Here is a 22,712-nt window from a genome sequence, read left to right as displayed (position 1 = left end):
CCGAGCACTTGGGACCCGAACCAGCTGTAATAGGACGCGTGCGCACACCCACCCAGACACAGATGCTTGTTTTCTCATGGTCTCAGTGCTTTTTCTGGTTTTCTTCTTCTGATTTTAGTTAGAACCATGAGCCGTGATGAATGTGGGACTCTTCTCAATTGCTCTTTAAATTGTCACTTTTTAAATCTTATTAAATGAAGTGTCGATTCCTGACAAATACATTAAAAGTGTTTTATTCCTAGAAGAGTTGGGAAAAGAAATTATTTTCAGCAAGAGTGGGATGTGTTTGTTAGACTGATTCCTTGGCCAAAAAAAAAAAAAAAAAGAGTTCTCAATTGTGCAAAAAATTGCTCTGCAGTTATACTCTCACCCCAATTGTCAAATCGCTGTGCAGATGGATCTGAACCATCAACTTCACCTTTTTTTTTTTTAGAAGATAACAAAATTGTAATCACTTATTCTTTCTAGATAGAGACTTGGAAAAGAAAACAAAGTAAGGTATCATCTGCAATAAAAAGGAGAGCATGGTGTGTGCCAGGGCCACTGGGTAATAGAGGGAGCAGACATGCCCCACCGCAGGCTTCGATCAAGAACCTCCCTTTGGACAGGGAAGAATGGTGTGAAAAGAGGAAAAGAAAATTAAACTTCTCCTTCCAGGAGTTTCTCCTCATTAGCGTTTGCATTTTGGTGTTACCTTTTAATCCTGCCTTCTGTGCAGGTGGTCGGTTCCTCTGGATGCTGCGAGGTCAGGGTGGCCGTCGCTGGTGATGGCTGCGGCGGGCGTAGGCCATGCTCCATTTATTTTTGCGGCCACAGCCATCGATTCTGTGTGTTTGTCCTGACAACAGCTCCAGCAGGAGTTCAGTGCTCATTAGTGGCCCTAGGAATTTAAAATGCAGCTCATGGTTCTGTACCACCGTGGGTTTTATTATTATAATATTAAATTAGAAGTCATCCCAGTGCCTGGTGTTTGCTCAGGAGTTTCTGGAAAAGGAGAAGGGAATGGTTTAGACACCATGCAGGACAACTGGGACTCCTTCTCCTCCTGGAAGGTGACCGGTCACCCCCAATTACTGAACAGGATTCTAGAAGCCCCAGTGGTAGGAGAGCGTACATGGAGAAGGGTTGGGTTGGAGGATAGGACCCGCTTCCCATATGCCTCGGCCTGACCCCTGTGCAGTGTCGTGGGAAAGGACATGGTGATTCTGCTGGTTTCCATCAGACTGGCTGGCAGGGCCCTGTGCCTCCTGCCTCTGCAGACAGGGTCTGTTCAGATGACTGCGAGCTCCCCCACCACGCACCCCCACATCCCTTAGGCAGGACTTCCTGCTGGAAGGATGCAGGCAGAACCTGTCTCCGTGGCAGGAGTGTGGAACAAGTATAGAAGAGCTCCCCCGCCCACCCCGACAACACACACTTTTTGAATATCACTGGTCTCTTAAATGGTTAAAAAACATTAAAGGGGCACCCGGGTGGCTCAGTGGGTTGAGCATCCACCTCTGCGCAGAGCATGGAACCTGCTTGGGATTTTCTCTCCCTCCACCCCTCTCTCGGCTCGCATGCTCTAATTACAAAAAATATATCAGTAAAGTAATAATGCTCATGGAATAACATTCCAACCTAACAGTAGGGACAAAGGTGCCCTCCCTCTCGTCTGGCTCAGAGTCACCCTTGGCCTGAGCCAGGTCATTCGTTTCCTCTGTGATTGACTCACTGAGGGGCGGTAGTGCCCCCTGCCCCACCCCCAGTCATCCTTCCCCATACCCTGGCCTCTCCCAGACAGAAGCCAGGCTATGAAGGGGACCTCCTAGACCATCAGGTTAGTTTCTTCTTTTTTTTAAAAGAACTGAAATATTCCCCCAAGCGGCCTCATGGCCTAAAGATTCACAATCATCCACCTATAATTTATAATGAACATCTAGAGCATTTACCATTTGCATCCTGAGTATTTATAGCCCTGAGAGGGGGGAGCAGGGGGAGGCAGAGGAGGCAGCAGCCTACACCTGTCTCTGCTTTTGTCTCCTGCTCAGCTGTCACTGGCTGTCACTGGGCTGGGACAGCTGAAGAATGCCAACTTTGAGAACCTGCAGAGAGCGGCTCCATCCCATCTAGAGGTGGGAGGGAGGCCCCAGCTCTGTACAGAATGAGGGTGGGGCAGCGCTACCCCGAACAGCAGGTCTGAGAGGCTTTCAGGATGGGGATCTGGGCTCTGGGGCTTGGGTTTCCATGGATGCCCTGGGAACACTGGCAATGCTTCTGTCCACCCATCCATCACCAAATAGTCCCATCCTGTCACATGAGCCCCGGGGTTTGTGGCCCAAGACAGGGCACCTGACCCAGACGGACACACACATCGCTGGGGGCGGTGGCCTCTGCTTGCTGTCCAGGGGGCAGGGGCAGGCTGGTCCTCCCATGGCTGCTTCCAGCCCTGGGGTCAGGGTTAGTCCCCATCCACATCTCCTTCCACTGGGGCCTGATGGTGCTCCCTCCGAGACCTGTCCCAAGCAGTTGGGTCTCGCTTTCAGCAGCCCACACCCCCATCCACGGCGCCATGCACTGACCGTGAGATCTGAGAAGCTTATAGGCAAGGACAGCAGGGCACAGAGCCTACTGACCACAGCCCTGGGGCACCGCCTCTCCTGGACTCACTCCCCTGGAGGGCAGCTCAGTTCTCGGGGCTCCCTTCCAGAGTGACCTTCTGGGAGGCAGTTCCCACTCTGAGGAACAGAAACCTCCCCCAAAACTAAGGTCCTGAGGCCACCCCAGCACAGCACCTGGAAAGGCCAGAGGTGCAGTGGGCCTGGGGCTCAGCTTCCAGGGGACTGTGGAGAGGGTGATGTTCCAGGACTGGCATGTGGCTTGACCTCTGAGCTACTCTTGCCAAACTTGTGTATACCCTGAATTTACCAGACACCATGACCCTCCACCCCCTTCGGGTTTCTGGGCTGCAGAGGTTGGTGGGCGCAGCCCCCACCCCCTTCCCAGGCCTCCGGGATGTGGGGGGCTCATGCTGGACCTGGGGTGGGAACAGCCCTTCTCAGCCATCTATGGAGGACTCCAGGAGCTCCGTCCAAAGTTCTAAAAAAGCCCAAAGGGCAGGTTGCTGTTTAGAATAAGCATTAATTTGTGAACAGGATGCAGCCTCTTCCTCATTTTGCAGAGCAACCTAAGTTAGCCAATATACCAAATGTATGAGTTCAAAACACCCGGAAGGTCCTGTCTGTGAGCCTGCTGCTGTGCGTTTCCTCTTAAAAATAAAGTGACGGCTGCCTGTGTCTGTCTTCCCTCGTCCCTCTCTCCTCAGCGCCTCTGCCAGCCCCAGGGCCCCCCCTTGTTTTCCATGCCTCTGGGAGGGAGGGGACAGACATCTCCGGAGTCAGCGCTGTCCGCTTGGGTGGGGCCCCTACATGCAGTTCCAGGACTCGCCCTGTGACCACACTCCCTGGAGCTTTCTCTGAGCAGGGACGGCCCGGGAAACCCTTTCCAGGCCCCTGTGAGCCCTCTCAGCCCCTGCAGTGCCTGTTCCATACCAGTTCTGGTGGAGAGAAAATTCCATCACCTTGAGCCCAGGCCTGGTTCCCTCGTCGTTTCTGTGGCCCTGGTCAGTCCGGCTGCCATCCTTCTCTCTCTTCTCCTGTACGACCGGCTCACAGGTGCTCCCCTGTGGGTGTCTCGACCCTCAGCTCGCTCTCACTCAGCGCCTTGTCTTTGCATGTGGCCCCCGCATGACGCCTGCAAGTGAGGGTGACGTTCCTGCAGCTCCGTTGCTGCCTGCTTGGCCTAACTCCACGCGCCTGGGGGCGGGGCCTAGACTCCATGCGTGGGGACCTGGTGAGACTCGAGACTCCACGTGCGGAGGCAGGGCTAAGACTCCATGCACCTGGGAGCCCTGACGCCAAGCGCCAGAGGGCGGGGCCCTCACTCCACGTGCCAGGGGGCGGGGCCTAGACTCCACACGCTGGGGCGGGGGTGTGACTCCAAGCGCCAGAGGACCTAACTCCACAGGAGGCAGTGGGCCCTGACTCCATGCGTGGAGGCGGAGTCCAGACTCCACGTGCAGAACGCAAGCCTGCACTTGGCCACGTCTCACCTTGGGCTCACACTGAGCCCTTTTCACTTAAATCGGGCAGCTGTGCTACTGCTAACGTAGTTTCTTTTCTGAACCTAAACTCAGGACTTGACATTTCTCTTTGCCAACTTCCCATCCGGTGGTTTTAGCTGAGCACTGGAACTTACTGTCAAGACCATTTTTAAACTTGATTTAGGCACCATCATGTGAGTGAACCCTCCTAGTTTTTGATCGTCTAGCACTGACAGCATTTCCAACAATCCCTTGATGTATTGAACAAGACAACCCCCCCCCCAGAGAGCATTGGGGTTCACCAAGCAGCTGCTCCCCAGTCCCCTCAGCCTGTGAACACCACCAAGCTCAAGTCGTTTTTGTTTTTTTTCCCGTGGTAACAGATATAAGGGATTTACTTCTATCATCCCAAACCAGACTTTCTCCTTTGATTCCAACAGTTTCATTTCTCTCCTTAAAATGCATCAGGGAGGGGCACCTGGGTGGCTCAGTCGGTTGGGTGTCCGACTTCGGCTCAGGTCATGATCTCGCGGTCCGTGAGTTGGAGCCCCGCATCATGCTCTGTGCTGACAGCTCAGAGCCTGGAGCCTGCTTCAGATTCTGTGTCTCCCTCTCTCTCTGACCTTCCCCCATTCATGCTCTGTCTCAAAAATGAATAAACGTTAAAAAAATGTTTTTTAAAAATGCATCAGGGAAGGTTCACTTATGACATGCAAGGTGAACAAAGGACAATCAGAAATTCACCAACTTTAGAAAGTGTAGGTAGTCTCCGGCAAAGGCAAGTGCAAAGGACCTGGGCCAACAAAGAGCATTTCCAATAAATAAATTTTTCCTAACACCACATAGAAAAACACTTAACAGGAAATGACAGGGAAAACAATTTAGTAGGAACCAGAGTGCTTAAACAATCTTTTTAAGTAATAGGCTTCAAAAGGAAGTTCTTTATCCTTAAAACATAGCTATTTAAGACCTGATACAGGGCTGCCTGGGTGGCTCAGTCAATTGAGCGTCTGACTTCTGCTCAGGTCATGATCTCACAGTTTGTGAGTTCGAGCCCTGAGCCCCCAGCCCCGCGTCGGGCTCTGTGCTGACAGCTCAGAGCCTGGAGCCTGCTTCGGATAATGTGTCTCCTTCTCTCTCTGCCCCTTCCCCACTCATGCTCTGTCTCTGTCTCTCAAAAATAAATAAATGTTAAAAAAAAAATTAAAAAAAGAAAAAAGACCTGATACAATTACAAGTACTCAACTTTCCGTGCTTAAATGCAATCTCAACAGATAACCTTTCATCTGTTTTTTAAAATTCTTTTTTCTTAGTGATTTAGAGAGACTATTTTCAAACTACAATTAAATATTTTGTAAGTACTATCTGGCAGTTCCTAATAAATTGAGTATATTGTACAATAAACCACTTCACATCTTTCAGCAAAAAAAAAAAAAAAACCCACCACATATTTTTTTTTAATGTTTATTTTTGAGACAGTGACAGAGCACGAGCAGGGGAGGGCAGAGAGAGAGGGAGACACAGAATCCAAAGCAGGCTCCAGGCTCTGAGCTGTCAGCACAGAGCCTGACTCAGGGCTCAAACTCATGGACTGCAAGATCATGACCTGAGCCAAAGTCAGATGCTTAACTGAGTCATCCAGGTGTCTCAAAACCCACAAAATTTGAATAAAGCCATCACCCAATGAATTTGGACACAGTTAAAGTTTGCTTTAAATACTTCTTCGGGGGAGAAGATACCAAGCTGGTACTCAATTAAAAGAAACATTTTTACAGTCTTGAAAAGTCTTTTATTTTTTTTACATTTATCATGCTATGAATTCATAGGGAATGGGTTCCCAGCTCAGGCTCCTTTCCACTGGTTCTCACAAAGTGTGCTTCTCTGGGTGGGCCAGGCTGGTGCTTCAGTTGAACCCAAGTACCTTTCTCCTTGGCTTCCTTCTTTTTCTGATCATTTTCCTTCACATGCTTCAGGAAGCTGTCTCAGCTCTTTGCTTAACGTGCTCAACACATACATGAATTCTCTTGGCAAGAATCTTGCCCTTGTTTGTTTACAATAATGCCAACAGCATGCTGGGTAACATTGCAGACTCTTCCAGTTTTGCCTGGGTAACATTTGTGGGGCATTCCTTTTTGAACAGTGCCCATTCCCTTGATGTGCACAATATCACCTTTCTTGTAGATTTGCGTGTATGTTCCTAAAGGAACAACTCCATGTTTTCTAAAAGGCCTAGAGAACATATAGCGAGTACCTCTCCTCTTTCCCTTTGTGTTGGTCATTTTGGTGAATTACTGGAAGATGGCGGTTCCAGCTCAAAGGCAGCTCAGGTCGTTTTCTAAGTGCTGGGTATGTAGCAACGATCAAAGAGGACAAAACAGGCCAATGGCCTGCCTTCATGGCACTTACATTCCAGAGGAAGGTGACAGACAAGAGACAACATACACGAGTGTAAATGTGGCTCACGCCTGTGTGCTCATGTGAAGGAGAGGGCTAGCAGTGGTTGCCCAGGTAGAAACCAGAGAAGCTTTCAAAGCCCTGGGGACAAGGGACAAAGACTGAGGCCCAGGGAAGTGGGCGGGGGGGTTCTTTCCAGGAAGAGAGAGAGCAAAAGGGAGGGCCCTGCCTTGCAGCATGTTTGGTGTGGTGGGGACTAGTGAGAGGCAGGGGTGGGACGTGAGGCCCAGTGTGACAGGTCCAGTGGGCAGGGGAGGGCCCTGGGATCCTTAGAGAACATTGGGTTCTTCTCTAAGTCGTGGAGCCGGTGGAAGTTTCTGAGCAGAGGAGGGCCTTGGTCTGACTCACACTTTAACAGGCTCACTGGCTTCCTGACTGGAGAATTCCTGTAGGGAGAAGGGACAGAGCAGTAGGGGTGAGGGCTGTTGTAGAAATCCGGGGAGAGGGGGTGCTGTCTGGGCCCGCTGAGCTTCAGGGGCTGGGGCAGGCAGGATTTGTAGGTGGGTGCGGTGAGAGACGCCACAGAGTCAAGGTAGACTCCAAGTGGGGTGGCCTTCACAGAACCAGGGATGGGGGGAGCCTGCTTGGGACATGCTGGGTTTGTCCAGAGAGAAGGCAAGGAAGCTGAACTTCTCAAGGACCTGCTCAACAAACACAAACCCAACACGTGTTTAAGGAAAACCATACAAACTTTACAAGGTGTTCAAGTTCATACTCATCTGTCTGTGATGGAAAAGGAGCTACTTCTCACTTATCCCTAGTCCTCAAGGTCACAATTTACCTTGGTACATCAGCTCAGCAGAAGTTAGGGATAATACTGCTTTAACTCAGTATTGGTTTGCAGGAACTATTCAAGACTGTATTGTTATGGGAACCAGAACATGTCAGGATGGCCCTGTTAATTTCAGTTTAGCTCAGGGTGCTGGGTTTCTGTTTTCTCTGAGAGTGGTGTGGAAAGTCTGTCATGGTTGTACCAGGAAAGAGCGTCGGGTTTTTTTCTAGAAGTTTGAGATGAGTACTAGAAGCAGTCCTCAGACCACAGCACAGATCAATCCCCCGGGAACTTGGTAACGTGTCCACGACCACACCTGCGACCTACAGGTCTGGACTCCAGGGCTGTCATGGCCCAAGGATCTGCATTCTCAAGCATCCATTGCTACAGTGCTGACACCCACCCTGGCTTGGAGGAACACTGAACTAGATGTGCGAGCCCCTGGGAACCTGAGCCCCGAGCCAAGGGCTGAGGTGTCAGCTGGGGAGAAAGGTGTCATCACCAGTGTTCAGGTAACTGGGACGAGATCACCAAGCAGGGAAGAGACGGGTCCTGAGCTGAGCCCTGGAGCTCCCAGTGGATAGAGCCTGAGGAGGTGAGAAGGAGCAGCAAAGGTGCTGAGGGACCATGAGACCCTGTGTCTGAACACCTGGTGGTGATAGCCCAAGTGAGGGCAGATCGGTGTGTCAAATCCCCTGAGGGTTCAAGAAAAGAAGAGGGCTGAGGACTGATGGAATTTGGGGGTGGGGTGCCTGATTCTGATGGTATCTGGTTCTCTGGGCTTCTCTTCTGGAACTGACCACTTCTGAGACAGTGCCTGAGGCTATGAACTCATGTGTGGGCACCTGGGGTCCCCACTTTCCTTTCTCAATGTTTACCTAATACACTCTTCCTTCATTTCACTAAGGACTGGCATCAGACTTCAAGCACAGCATTTGCCTGCCTCTGACAGTCTTAGTTCTTCTTCCGCTGACAATATTTTTCCACCAGTGACCAATGGTTATCTTACAATATCTGCACCCAGGACACACTTGCCCAGGACTTCTTAGGATGAACCCTTTTGAAGTGGCTACACATTTTCTGTCCCTTCATCTGCCTGGGACTGCAAAGCTTCCAGTATGTTCTACAGGTCTCATCTATTTAAATTTTAAAGATCCTGGACTGTGAATTCAAGATGGCAGACTGCTATTTGGAGTACAATCTGGCTGTCTTGACTAAAATTTAGCGTGTGCAATAAGGTAAAATGAGCACACACTGCCTCCCCCTTCCTCTAAATCACAAGCAATGACCAAAAAGATACAGAGTTTGAAAATAAAAATAACCAGAGTGGAAAACCAGGAGGAGATCTGAGAAACTCAGGAAACGGTGAAAGATCAGCAACAGAGGGATTGCCTCAAACCATGAGCTTGATTTGACCTGGACACACAGAACAAGATACACCACAAACGGAGGGCATTCAGAATGACACACACAGCGAGTCTTCAAGTGGTCATGGCTCTGCTGGCACGTTCTGCATAAAGCATGGGGACAGAAGGGGATGTGCTGGGTCCTCCTGCTGGGGCCCCACGCAGTGTCCAGCAGCTGCTATTGTTCTGGAGAGAAGCAGCCGGGACCTCAGGCAGACAATCGCCGTCACCTCACCTCTCCCAGCCGAGAGTGACATTCCATACAACTGGGGAGGGTGACATCAGTGTGTGTGACAGTCTCCTGGGACAGCACCTGGCTCCAAGTAGGTGTGTCATAGATGCCAGCTGTTGTGATTACCTGTTGGCCTAATGCGGTGGCCCAGTCTGCATTTCTCTTGCTCCAGACATAGTTCTGCGCTGTACTTCATAGGCACATAGTCCCCAGGCCTCAGCTCCCCGATCTGATGCTCTCCTTGGAGATGCCTCTCGGTGCCCTTTGGAAACGTGAGCCCAGAGCATCTTGAGCACCTCTCCCTCAGGGGTGTGATCCTGGGGGTTGGTGGGCGGGGCCGGCGGCAAACATTGACCTTGAACAGCCACAAGGGGAAAGCCAAGCAGGAGAACCTGATGGGAACATAGGGGTTTTGGGGGGATAGGGTAACAGACCCTACCTGGGCGGGGCCTCTAGTGAGAACAGGAGACACATGTTGGTCTACGATGCTCCAGACTTGGAGACGGCATGGTTCCACAGAGGCCCTGGCTCTTTTTTTCCTTAGTGGGATTCCGACACAATTTTACGTCACATCCTTTGTAAACTCTTTTCCCAGTAATAGTCTCTGGCCGTGAAATCACTTTCCTCTTGCTTTTTAAACCCGTTTGGCTTTGATCCTTGGTTAATGCCGGGCAGGACCTTTCCTGATCACAACAGGCTCCAAGATGACAAATTCCTTTGTCCGGGGGCCCTGGCTCCTCCGTGTTCAGGCCTTCCACCTGGTCAGGTTTACAGGGAGCAGCACCGGTCTTGCATCCTGCATTTCCACACCAGTGATCCACTGCCGGGGAGGCTGGGGGGCTTCTGGGTGCTCTTCCTGTGGCCTCAAGGCATCATCAGGTGCAGCAGAGGTAAGTCAATGCCTGGTTCCAGTCAGCCCAACTGTCAGGAGTAGCCAGGCCACCACGTCCCTCCTGAGTCTGTGTCATCCCTGCCCCGCGGGATCTGGGGCACCTAACCAGCGAGTGCTGTCTCCTGGGCCTGGTTGGCATCTGCAGCATTGTTAAGATGTCTCCTTCTGTTTCCATCAAAGGGCCCACCCCAGCTAGGGTGTGCCACCCCAACAGCCTAAAACCCTGGTGCCATTGGCTCACCTGCTGGGGTTTCCCCACACGGCTGCTCAAGGTCAGTGGTTTGCCCCTGGTCCTGCCCACACCCCTGAGGAGGAGGTGCTCATGGGTGATCTGTTTAGAACCCAACAGATGCCCATAGAAGAAAAGCACACTGCTGTTTGGGGCAGAGTCCGATGTCCTGTGTCACATGCTGTTGCTTATCTTCTACAGGCTCCAAAGTTTAAAGGGGAAAAAATGGGAAGACATTTTTGAAGAAATCCACCCAGTACTTTTTTTTTTAGATTTTATTTTTAAGTAGTCTCTACATCCAACATGGGGCTCAAACTCACAGCCTCAAGATCGAGTCGCACACTCCACCTACTGCCAGGCCGGTGTCCCCACCCCAGTACCTTTTTAATCTGCAAATTGAGAGAGTTGTTAGCTGGGGTACACCACTTTGAGAATTAGTGTTTTGATGGTTACAAAATACACTCACTCTCTGTGCCCTCTTAGAATGGGGCAGGATGACAGCAAAGGAAACAACCAACAAAACTAAAAGGCAACCAATGGAATGGGAAAAGATATTTGCAAATGACATATCGGACAAAGGGCTAGTATCCAAAATGTATAAAGAGCTCACCAAACTCCACACCCGAAAAACAAATAACCCAGTGAAGAAATGGGCAGAAAACATGAATAGACACTTCTCTAAAGAAGACATCCAGATGGCCAACAGGCACATGAAAAGATGCTCAACGTCGCTCCTTATCAGGGAAATAGAAATCAAAACCACACTCAGATATCACCTCACGCCAGTCAGAGTGGCCAAAATGAACAAATCAGGAGACTATAGATGCTGGCGAGGATGTGGAGAAACGGGAACCCTCTTGCACTGTTGGTGGGAATGCAAATTGGTGCAGCCGCTCTGGAAAGCAGTGTGGAGGTTCCTCAGAAAATTAAAAATAGACCTACCCTGACCCAGCAATACCACTGCTAGGAATTTACCCAAGGGATACAGGAGTACTGATGCATAGGGGCACTTGTACCCCAATGTTTATAGCAGCACTCTCAACAATAGCCAAATTATGGAAAGAGCCTACATGTCCATCAACTGATGAATGGATAAAGAAATTGTGGTTTATATACACAATGGAGTACTACATGGCAATGAGAAAGAACGAAATATGGCCCTTTGTAGCAACGTGGATGGAACTGGAGAGTGTGATGCTAAGTGAAATAAGCCATACAGAGAAAGACAGATACCATATGTGTTCACTCTTATGTGGATCCTGAGAAACTTAACAGAAACCTATGGAGGAGGGGAAGGAAAAAAAAAAAAAAAAAAAAAAGGTTACAGTGGGAGAGAGCCAAAGCAGTTCTCTTAAAAACTGAGAACTGAGGGTTGATGGGGGGTGGGAGGGAGGGGAGGGTGGGTGATGGGTATTGAGGAGGGCATCTTTTGGGATGAGCACTGGGTGTTGTATGGAAACCAATTTGACAATAAATTTCATATATTGGGAAAAAAAAAAAAAAGAACGGGGCAGGATGCTGCTGCATTTGAACAGCGGCCTCAATCTAACTGCACCCCAGAACGGCCTCGGGAGCTTTCAACAAACATCTATGGCCATGCTTACCTGACACATTCTGGTTGACCTGGTCTTGGATGGATTTGGGCATGGAAATTTTTGTAAAAGCTCCACGGATTATTCTCAAGGACTTCTATGAGCCCCCAGGGGAGTGTCCAGGATGGAGAAATCTTCCACATTCCCCAGCAAAGGAGCAGGCCAGAGGGAGGGGGTCCCTTGGCAGAGAGGCACTTGGGAGAGGCCCAGCTGGACAAGATCTGTGTCCTGCCTCCTGGGGTCAGGGCTACCCCCCCTGCCACTGGGGCTGATCAGGCAAACTTGGGAGGGGATGGTCGGTCACTGTTGAGGAGCTCAGTGAAGGTGCCAGAATCCACTGCTTCATCAGCACCTGCTTGAGTCCATCATGACGGCTACCACCACACACTTGTTCCTGGTTACCCTGGGCACCCTGGGGTGCCCTCACCCCTCATCTAACCCCCCACCAGCTGTCTGGTCCACGGTGCTCCGCTGTCCTTGCTTGGCACTACCACCTCTGATCCCCAGTGCCACCCTCCAAGAACCTGGCTGGCTGAACCCACTTGCCATTGTGATGCCCAGGGGGCTGGGGACTCCCTGCAATTGTTGGACATCACCTGCTCAGCTCACATTACTGCAGACCAACCCTCCCAGGACCTAGTGGCCTAAAACACTTATTTTGATCACAAATCTCTAGTCTGCTAAGGGCTCAGTGAAGACAGCCATCTCTGTTCCCCTTGGTATCATTTGGGTCAGACAGAAAGGCTGGACCAGCTCATCTGAAGACTTGCTCATTCCCCACGTATCTGATGAGTGCCCTGGGGACTCAGACAGCTGGGCTCCTGGACTTCCCTCTCTCATCCTGGGCTCTCCACATGGTCTCTCCAGTACACCGGCTTTGGGGCAGCCAGGCTTTTTTTTTAATTGCGGTGAGATTCACATAACATAAAACCCACCATTTTAAACGAACAATTCAGTAGCATTTAGTATATTTGCAATGCTGTACAAACAGCACCTCTAAGTCCAGAACATTTTTATCACCCCAAAAGGAAACCCATACCCATTAAGTGCCCATTCTCCTCTCCCCCCAACCCCTAGTAACCACCCACCTGCTTTCAGTCTCTATGAATTTGTCCATTCTGACATTTTACCTAAACAGAATCATGTAACATGTGATCTTTTGTGACTGGCTTGTTGTACTTAGCATAATGTTTTCAAGGTTTGTCCACATTGTAGCATGTGTATTTGATTTCTTCTTGTGGCCGAATTGTATGGCTATACCACCTTTTGTTTTCCTGTTCATCTTCTAGTGAATACCTGGGCTGTGTCTCTACCTTTCAGCTATTGTGAATAGAGCTGTCGTGAACATGTGTGTGCACACACATGCTGGAGTCCCTGCTTCCAAGTCTGTGGAGTGGATTCCAAGGAGTGGAATTTCTGGCATATGGTAATTTCAGTTTAACTTTTTGAGGAACCACCAAACAGTTTTCTATAATGGCCATATTATTGTACACTCCTACCATCAATGGATGAAAGTCCCCATTTCCCCACATGCTTGCGAACACTTATTTTCCATTTTTTTTATCATCACTGTCCCAGAGGATGTGACTCACTTATCAGCCCTGGGCTCCCAAGGCACATGTGTGAGAGAGAGTCCAGTGGAAGCCTTATCCTATGCCTTTTAGATCTAGCCTGGAGCCAGGAAGCATCACTCCTGCCATATGCTAGTCATCAGAAAAGCAAGTCTCCACAGCCAGCACATGTTCAAGGGGAAGGGCTCCTTGGTATCTTCATGACATTTCTCATCCAGTGCTACTCAAAGTGCCAGCCTGTGGGATGACAAGGTGCTCACACCAGCACACTGCTTCCTCATCAGGAGAGTCTGTTGGCTGGCCCAAGCGAGTGCTTAACTATTTAGCCGACTTACATTCAGACCCAAGCTCCTCATCTGGGCCTGTGACACAGGGGAAGGGCTGTGGGGCCCCTCAGGTCTTGCTGGGAACTAAGCCACCATTTCATGCCTTCAACTCTCTCCCAGCCTTTATGGGGCCCTCTTTAGGAAAAAGAATAAAGAATATGACTATAAAGTTAGGCTCAAAGATGAAGAATTAGAAATCACAGCAAATCACCCATTTTTCAAAGTTGACACATACCCAGACATCAAGAATTCTAGAAAACCAACACAATGGTTTCAGTGGCTGTGCTGCGCGTCTATAAGGCTTGGGCTCTGTGCTGTCGGATCACCCTTTGCATGATTTCCTGATGCCATTCAAGAGCAGAAAGATTCCTCAATCTTCCGTCCCTTGATCAAACTTTGAATTACTGATACTTCACATTTCTTTCCTCTTCACAACTCACACTGGCACGGACATAAGTTTTGGGAACTTTTGTCAAATGTGAGGAAACCACCATTAGGTTTCTTCCACGTGTGAGGTGTAGGATTCCAGGGCATGTCTGGAATTCCTAGGCTAATCTTTAACACGCTTTGCACTGCACAAGGCACATGCACTTACAGTTGTATGTGCCGCACAGCCCAGCATGCTCCTAACAAGAGATTTCCATCTTGAGCAGGCATGGATGAGAATCAAGTCTTGTGCTTGTAAGTTTACACATCCAATGACTGGAAGAATTTTCCACAGACTAGCCTCTGGCTCCAAACATTTTTTTTAAAGTTTATTTGAGAGAGAGAGAGAGAGAGAGAGTGCGAGCGTGTGCGCGAGTGGGGGAGGGGTAGAGAGAGAGAATCCCAAGCAGGCTCCATACTTTCCATGCAGAGCTCGACAAAGGGCTCAAACTCACGAACCATGAGATCATGACCCGAGCCGAAATTAAGAGTCAGACGCTTAACCAACTGAGCCATCCAGGAACCTCCCAAACATTCCAAATCTTGTGTCCCTTCCGTGCCTCCCCTCCTTCTAGTCAGCGTGGTGATCAGCATGGCCGGCAGCAAAGTGTCCTTCTGAAAGCCATCCTTTCTCCCCAGGAAGACCATCAATAACCCAGTAAACACCGAAGTGACAGCAAACCACACAAATACATCCTACCCACTCCAAATATGTCCCCAACTCGACTTCACCTTGGCCAAATCCCCAAAATGCCCACATCACCTCAGCACCACCCAACAGAAGAGGAAGTTGGAGTGGAGAGAGACCAGCTTTAACCAACTGCAGCTACAGAATCTCACCCTTGCAAATTTTATAAAGCCCTGGGCAGAGGCAGATTCACTGCCAAGGCCGGCCATCAGGACTTAGAAGGGGTCTTGGTGAGTGAGGGGCCTAGAGCTAAAACTTCATTTCAGTAGAAGTCCACCTTTAACCTCTCCATCAAACCTTTCCTGCTCCTTATCCAACCTCCCTGCACCTGATGACCCTGCTTCCCACTTGCATGAGCGAACAGAACAGACAGCTTCCACCTGCCCGCCTGTGCACTGCGTCTTCTGGGCACCACTCTTGACTTACCCCTGCATCCTACGCCCCCTACCTCTCCTGCTCTGATGGATCATTCCCTCAGCATAAACAGTACTTCTCTCCTGCCTCCACACCCACTCCATTACTGCTCCCTTCTCTGCTGTTAGTGCAGCAAAACCCTAGTGAGGCTTTCCAGCTTTTTCCCCGGTGGCAGGTCTCTGGCCGCTGGGTGCCCAGGCAGCACCCCCATGGACTCCCTTCTCTTTGAAATTCATCAGGATTCTCCTCTCTCTGGGTCTCCTCCTTCTGCTGGCAGCTTCTTCTCATCTCCCAGGACCTTGCAATACCACAATGTCCCTGGCACAGCCTCAGTCTACCTCCTTTCCTCCCTCAGTGACCAGGCTGGGACCTGAAGTACTGGCTGTGTGCCGAGGACTTACAAATGCTCATCTCTAGTCAGGATGTCTCCACTGAGCCCGCAGCTGTATACCTGGTGTCCCCTCCACATTTCCACCCGGACATCCAGTCTGTGGTGTCCACCCCACCGTGTTCCCACCAGAGTCCTTCATTAATGGCACCTCTGGCCCTTCATTCTGGCCAGAGCCTTAAGGTCCTCCTGTCTCTCACCCACAGCCCATCTGTTGGCATCTCCTGTTTTCACTACTTTCAACCCAAGTTCACAATCTGACTTCTCGCCCCCTGAGTTCTGTGCCACCACCATCCACTGCCTGATATCAAGTAGCCTCCCTGGCCTCCCACTTCCTCCCTTGCACACAGGCAGGGAGACTGTGTCTCCTGTGGCTCAAATCCTTGATGGTCCCCATCTCAGAGAAAAGCCCACAGGCCCTGTGCTTCTTAGCCACCTTCCCCATTTTGTAGCATACATTTATCCTGTTCTTTTGTCCCATCCCCACAGCCAAAGTAGGCACTATTTTTGGTCACCAGTACCTGGAATTGGTGCCAAGCACATTCCAAGGGTTGAATGAGGGTCCCCACAGCCAGGGCTCCGAGCTGGAAGGGCCCCCGATGGGGCTCAAAAGGTGTACACAAGCTTCTGCCTTTGGGACCTGTGTCCTGGTGACATCCCCTTTCCTTTTGGTCACTGTGTCACATGGAGCAGATCCCTCCCCTCCTAATCTGGGACCCTCTGCTCCCGACCTCCTTCTGCTGCCTGGTGGGCCAAAGACCACAGTTCCCCCTAACCTGGGGGTCAGCTGATTCTGACATCTGACCCTGTGGCCTGCCTGCTCCCAAACCTTCCAAAGCCCTGGCCCCCGCCCCGCCCCCCAACAAATCCACACTCCTCCCCACAACAGCTCAAGCCCTTCCCAGCCCTGGGAGATCAGAACAGGGCTGGTTGGAGATGGTGAGGTAGGGATGGAGTCCTAGGAACCACTGGACCAGCCAGCCTGGCCTCCCAAGTACCTAACAAGGGGTCATGCACAAACCTATTACCCACACACATGAAACCAGAGACCCCAGTCTGGGGAGCATCTCACTTGCCACTTGCCAACAGCTTAATTGCCCAAACCCATGAGATCAGCCCCTAAAGCCCAGTGGCTACATGTGAGCCTGGCGGCTACGTGCCCCTTCCCAGCCAGGCCCTCTCTCGCATATCCTAAGGGTGAGCCATCAGTTTTATTTTGTATGTTCTTTGCCGAAGCCCACCAGTCTCCCCAACCTCTTGCTCCTGGCTTGCTATATCCATTTCAAAGTCCCTCCAGTGACTGATCGGAAACACCCTGACATGTAAACCTGGGCAACAGGATGCAAGTCAAGGGAAATGTGAAGTTCCGGGAATGTGCCAGGTGATTCAGGTTATGGGTCACTGCGACAGCACAGCAGAGATCCATGTAAGCCTGGCAGGCCTGGCTAGAATTAACCCCCAGCACACAGAGGGTGCTCAAAGAACAGGGGTAACTTGTCCCAAGGTGTCATTATGAGAAAGCCCGGAGGTAAAAATAAGTCATGGGCTGCGTATTGTGATGCACTAGCCACCTGCATCTTCTAAAACATCTCTGACCAGGAAATCAGCTTTCCACTTGGCATCACCAAGGACCTGAGCTTCTTGAAATCCACTTTTGGGGAATGCTGGACAGGCTGGCTTCTGAAAACCCAGCATCCTGACCTCCCTGGGAGAGCTGGTCCCTTCTGTCAGTTTTTAAACTTAAGGGGAAAAAAAAAAAAAATCAACGTTGCACATGTGTATAGTCCTAGAAATAGAAAATATAAGGCTTGCTGAATTCCCATCCTCCACCCCCACAGAAAACCACTAAACTTCCAGCGTTTTCTTCTGCATTTACCTCCACATTAAAAAAAAAAAATTTTTTTTTACTGTTTATTTTTGAGAGAGAGAGAGAGAGAGAGAGAGAGAGATCAGGGGGAGGGGTAGAGAGAGGGAGACACAGAATCCAAAGCAGTCTCCAGGCTGAGCTGTCAGCAGAGCCCCACACAGAGCTTGAACTCATAAACCAGGAGATCATGACCTGAGCCGGTCAGATGTTCAATCTACTGAGCCACCCAAGCGCCTATACCTCCACATTTCTAAATAACATGCTCACATTGCTCTCTTGACTTTCCAGTTTACACATTATTTAACTTCCCACTAAGGACGATGAGAACGTAGCCCCATTATACTCTATACACACGCATGCACGTACTCTGGTCTCCGAGGAGTTCTGTCACCAGTTTTTGCCAGAGCAACATTCATCATTATTTATAACAATCACAGCTGAGTCATGTAAGGTCTCTGGGCTCCTCTTAATATTTTTTGTGTGACATCAATAAATGATCTATTTTAATTTGCTTACTTTTCTATCTATGAGATTCATGCCCAAACCCTGGGACAGAGGCATGGATCAAGTGTGGACCCTCTGAGACCCATGAGACTCTCACTGCCCACACCACCCACAGCTGGCTGCATCCCCCGTTGACATCCCTTCCCAGTCCTCTCCTGAGTTTCCAGGCCTCCACGTTTTTCTCTTCTTATTCCTCTTCTTCTGGAGCCCTCCTTTAGGCAGGTTTGAGAATGGCTGTAAAGGAGATACGTTTTTGAGACAGCTGCAGCATTTTCCCGGGTATTTCCGTTGCTCTGCTGACTGCTGGGGTGCTCTCAGTTCGCTCCTTCTTTGGAGCCAGAGGGCTCTCTCAGTTTGCCTTGAGGACCACGTCCCACCCCCAATCGGCCTGCGGGGTGGGGGTGGGCTTCCTGCTCCTGTTCCTTGCTGTGGCTTCTTTCCAGAGCCATCTCTTCTGGCTGTGGGCTCCTGCTGGCAGAAACAAAACCTCCCAGATCAACAGGAGGTGCTAACCAGGGACAGAGGTGCATTTAGCGGGTTCCAAGGCCACCACACTCCTGTGCTCTTTGCACACATCTGCCCGTTCCCCTCCACCATACACCTCTAATTTCCTCTTAGGATTTCTCATCATCTTCATGGCAACTGTGTGGTCAAATATTCTGCCCTAAAGGTGGGAAGGAGGGATGCTACTCTCCTGCCACATGTTCAAACACCTGAAGACGTGTCGAATGCCTCCTCCACACCAGAGTTGGATCCTCCCATGGGTGGGATCTGGGTCTCTGAGATGCTGCCCCTCCCCGCCCCCCAGGACCCAGGCACCCCTAAGGCAGGCACAACTGAGGGACTCCCTCAGGGCTGGTGTTTATTTCTTCCTATCTCCCCTACATGGGTGACCTCCTTGCTGCCAGCAAAGACTTGGCCCAGCAGGCACACCTTCATCCAGGGTCAGCCCGGGGGCCTCCCAAGGCACAACCCGCCAACAGAAACAAGGAGAGCAACTGTTTAGCCTGGACGTGTGACACCCCCCCCCTCCCCTCTAGAGAGAATGGAGGGGACGCTGCACACAAGAGCCACCTCCTCCCTCATCTCTTCCTAGCTCCGGCCAGGGAGACACTGTACCGTTTTTCTGGTTATACAGGTAGCACTTTGGAGAACTGGCGAAACAGAGAAATCCAAACTTTCATACGATTGGTTTAATTTTTTTTTCAGCAGGAGAAAAAAGAATAAAGTTACAAGATTCTTTTAATATTTTCACAATGTTAAAACTAAAACTGAGCTCTAGGCTATGTGTGTAAGTAAATCTAAAACACAAAAGGGTTAAATAAGATCTTCTCTTTTAAAGATACAAGAATTTAAGCTTTCCTTACATTTAACAAACTTCACAGAACAGATACTGCAGGGGAACAAGCCCTCCCCCCACCCCCAGCTCTACCATCAGGAAGTGAACATGGGCTGCGAGCCCTGTGTGCCACCAGGCTCCCCAGAGAGCCTGCCTCCCATCCCTGCCTCGAAGCAGCAGCGGTGGGGCCTGAGGAGGGCCGGAAGGGCGCGTGGGTGGCCTCTTCGGGATCAGAGCTTGGCGGGGGGGCCTAGGCGGCCGCCTCACTGAGGATGGCCATGTACTGGCCAGAGGGCCGTGGCTTGACAACAGTGGTAAACGCGGGCAGACCTGGCCCCTCTGCCCTGGGCTGCCTTAGAGCAAGACACCAGTCTGGGTCCTGAAGCAAGAATAAGGCTGGAGATTTTGCAGCGGATTCCACTCTGGTGGGGGTGGGATGGAAGGAAGAGGCTGGGAAGAGCATGATTTCCTATTTCAGTATTCCGGATCAAAACCACTTGTAGTTGCAGGTGTGTAGCTGTGAACTGCAGACAGAGTCGAGCTGCTTGTTGTGGTATAAAAGGGAAAGTTTGCTGGGTTAACTATTCCAGTAGCCTGTGTGTGGGCAGATCCAAGCCGCCTCTGCAGGAGCCTCCGACTCTCACCAGCCTGGACCAGATGGGGTCTCTGGGCCACTCAACCCTGTTCAGGCTTAAGACAGGAATCTTAATCCTGTCCACCCTCCCCGCCCCCACCCGACCGGTGATGATTCCCTAACACGGGCAAACAGGCCCAGAGCCACCCTCCCCACCTGGCCTGAGCTATCGTGGCTACTGACTCCTTTCTGCCCGCATGAAGAGGGACAGGCTGATAAATGTGCCCTCCCACCCACTGCCAGAGCAAAGGTCTCTCAGAGCCGGGCCGGGCCAAGAACCACTGTTCTAGACAGATCAACCCACAGCTCCTCTGGCGTATGCTGCCTGCCCGTCCTAAACCTATGTGGTAGAGGTTGTCCCTGGACTACAGAGCTGCACAGACACAAGGGGCGAGGCCATGGCACCATCCCCTCGGCCCACAGAGGGCTGAGTGGGTGCCACTGGAAGGGGCAGTCTGCGGACAGCAGCTTCCCAGACGCTCCCCAGCCCTCCTACTGATTCCCGTTGGCCATGAAATGTCTTTTTAAAAAATCCCAATATAGAAATTTAGCTGCAGAGGCCAGTTTGTAGATCCCAGCCGCAGCTGCTGTGCTGTAATTAGCCTTATTTGATCAATTGCCAGATCCCTGCACTTGGCAAATGGCAAACCAGAGCCAGTGGGGTCAGGGTGCGCCCTGGCTGCTTCTCACGACCGTGGGTCCTGTGTAGAAAAGATGGGTCTTGTACATGGACTAGTCTTGAATGGAACTAATTTTCAAAGTGAGGTTATTGTTTCTCTTCTCCTGTGATGAGAGAGTTTTTTCATAGCAAGTCAGGTAAAAAAATTTTCCTAAGAACCTGCCCCCCCACCCCCATTTCCAGCTCTGTGGGAGAGCAAAGCCACCACCCAGCCCAGCCACGTGGCCAATCTCAACAGCCTCCTGTGGCCAAGGCACGCGTGGCCATCAGGTATCCTGGCTACTGGGACTAAGGATAAGTGAAGAGGTGAAAGGCCGAACATTAACCAGAGTTTCTGGCAAAGCCATGTGCGTCATGGGAACTGTAACACCAGCTTCTACTCCTCTATTAACTCAGAGTCTCCGTCTGGAACACTTTCCGCTTAAGGCTTTTTATAAGTTTGACTCCAGCAGTGACAGGTATGTGTTGTTTTAAATCCACTAGCCATGCTCAAAAAAAAATATTCTTCACGTTTTAATTTTATACAATGGCTAGCAGGCACCTTAGTAACCAGCCAGAAATCAATTTCAACCACCATCAACCCCTAAACTACAGTACCAGGATGGCTGGCTAAAGAAAGGAAACGGACTGGCTGTAGTCTGACGCGTGCCCAGTACAAGGTGTCTGGCTGACTTTGTCCTAAATAAGGCTAACATTAGTGAACTAAGAACAGCGTCATGTGGCGGCCATGCCTGGCCTTCAGGAGCACCCCTCCCCAATGCGCTGGCAGGAGCGCCCCACTTTCCGGTCCAGTTTCACCATTTTCATGATGGCTTCCTCTCGGCCGCGGCCCATGTGGTCAAACGTACAGTCATGCTGCTCGGGGAGGCGATGTAACATACAGAACACATAACCTGCAACAGTGGGAGAAGCAAAGAAAACAGACTATTAGGTGGGCCTCCAAATGTCCAAACCCCAGCTTTTGTTCTGGCCTGGAGGATGGAGGGGCATCTCAGCGAGCAGACAGTGGCGCACAGCAGGCACTCCTGCCACCGGAGAGAGTTTACACAGCGGCCGCCTGGGAGGAAGGGGCCTTTACCACAGCTCCTCCTCTAGGACCTCAGAAGGCCAGTGACTTCTCAGCTGCTGCAGTGAGACACGCCGCCCCCTTCCCGGTGGGGGTGGGGGGGTCTGAGCCCCTCCCTCCCCACCAAACAGGCGGGAGGGCAGAAAGCTGCCAGCTCAGCACCTTCCCAGCTTGGGCAAACTGTAACAGCCACAGGACACCCACCATTTCTAAGAGGCAGAGACGGAGCAGAAATGATTATGGCTTAAATTACATCCTGTACAGTGAGGGCTTAGGGGGGACAGTGGGTGTGATCAAACCACAGCCCACAAGTGAGCGGAGGCTCTCAAAGAAAAGGGATTATTTCGAGTGCCAGAAAAGGTATTACATATAAATAGGGGAAAGAACAGAAATGTTGAGCTCTAATCGCCAGCCATCTCAAAGGAGCCTGAGGCTTCTAACTCCACCTGGTAGGTAGGAGGCTACAGGACTGCTCCCTCTTCCTGGAGCAGAGAAATCAAGGGAAACACTGATGAGCCTGGCAGAACAAAGGACTGAGGAGAGGCCAACAGAGCAAGGAGATGGTGCAGGTGAAGGCCCTCTGGTAGGAAATAAGAGGTGGCCCTCAGGCAGTCAGCAGGAGGCTCAGAGGACAAAGGTAACACAGAGCTGCCAAGGATGTGGCCTGTTCCCTCCCCATTCTGCTCCATTTCTAGAACTGCTGATGTCCCCAAGGTCTGTCTGGCCCTCTCTGTCAGGGAGGGGGAGGGAAAGATCCAGGCTGGGAAGCCACCTGCCAGTGCTGGCTGGCCCGTCGCCCCCACTCATCCCATCAGTCGTATGTGGCCACAGACCTAGACCAGGTCCACAGGACCGACCTGTAGGCGAATCTTCCCTAAACCTCTTCTCCCTGTGTGCGCGGGCAGGCATCCCACAACAGCCCCGCCAGGCCAAGGCTCTCCTCGCAACCACCACCTCTTCCCAGAGATTTCTTTTGCGCCCAGATCTCATTGCTCAGAGCGAACGGCCAGCCACTCCCTTCATCCATCTCCACAGCCTCCATTTCTTTTCTTTTCACAGAAGAATAACATTGGTTGAAGCAAAGACTGAGTGGCCAGGACAGGCGACAGTTTCAACAGCCTAACCTGTAAGGTTAACTTCATCTAGAGAACA

The 22,712-nt window shown here is 51.0% G+C and overlaps 1 protein-coding gene across 6 annotated transcripts in view; it reads right to left on the bottom strand.

Annotated features, from left to right (window-relative positions):
- Window positions 1-19,020: 19,020 nt before the first annotated feature.
- The window catches only part of ZFAND3 (zinc finger AN1-type containing 3), a 324,282-nt gene continuing 320,590 nt past the window's right edge, over window positions 19,021-22,712 (bottom strand). For all 6 annotated transcript variants that reach the window (XM_045057477.1, XM_045057478.1, XM_023253933.2 and 3 more), the window contains one exon: window positions 19,021-21,387. In XM_045057477.1, the coding sequence (XP_044913412.1) occupies window positions 21,233-21,387 (155 nt within the window). In that variant the 3' untranslated portion in view covers window positions 19,021-21,232. The remainder of the gene's footprint in view (window positions 21,388-22,712) is intronic.

This window comes from Felis catus, chromosome B2 (assembly GCF_018350175.1).
Source record: "Felis catus isolate Fca126 chromosome B2, F.catus_Fca126_mat1.0, whole genome shotgun sequence".
Taxonomy (NCBI): domain Eukaryota; kingdom Metazoa; phylum Chordata; class Mammalia; order Carnivora; family Felidae; genus Felis; species Felis catus.
Note: the sequence above shows the minus strand (reverse complement) of the source record. Positions and strands in the feature narration are given on the sequence as shown.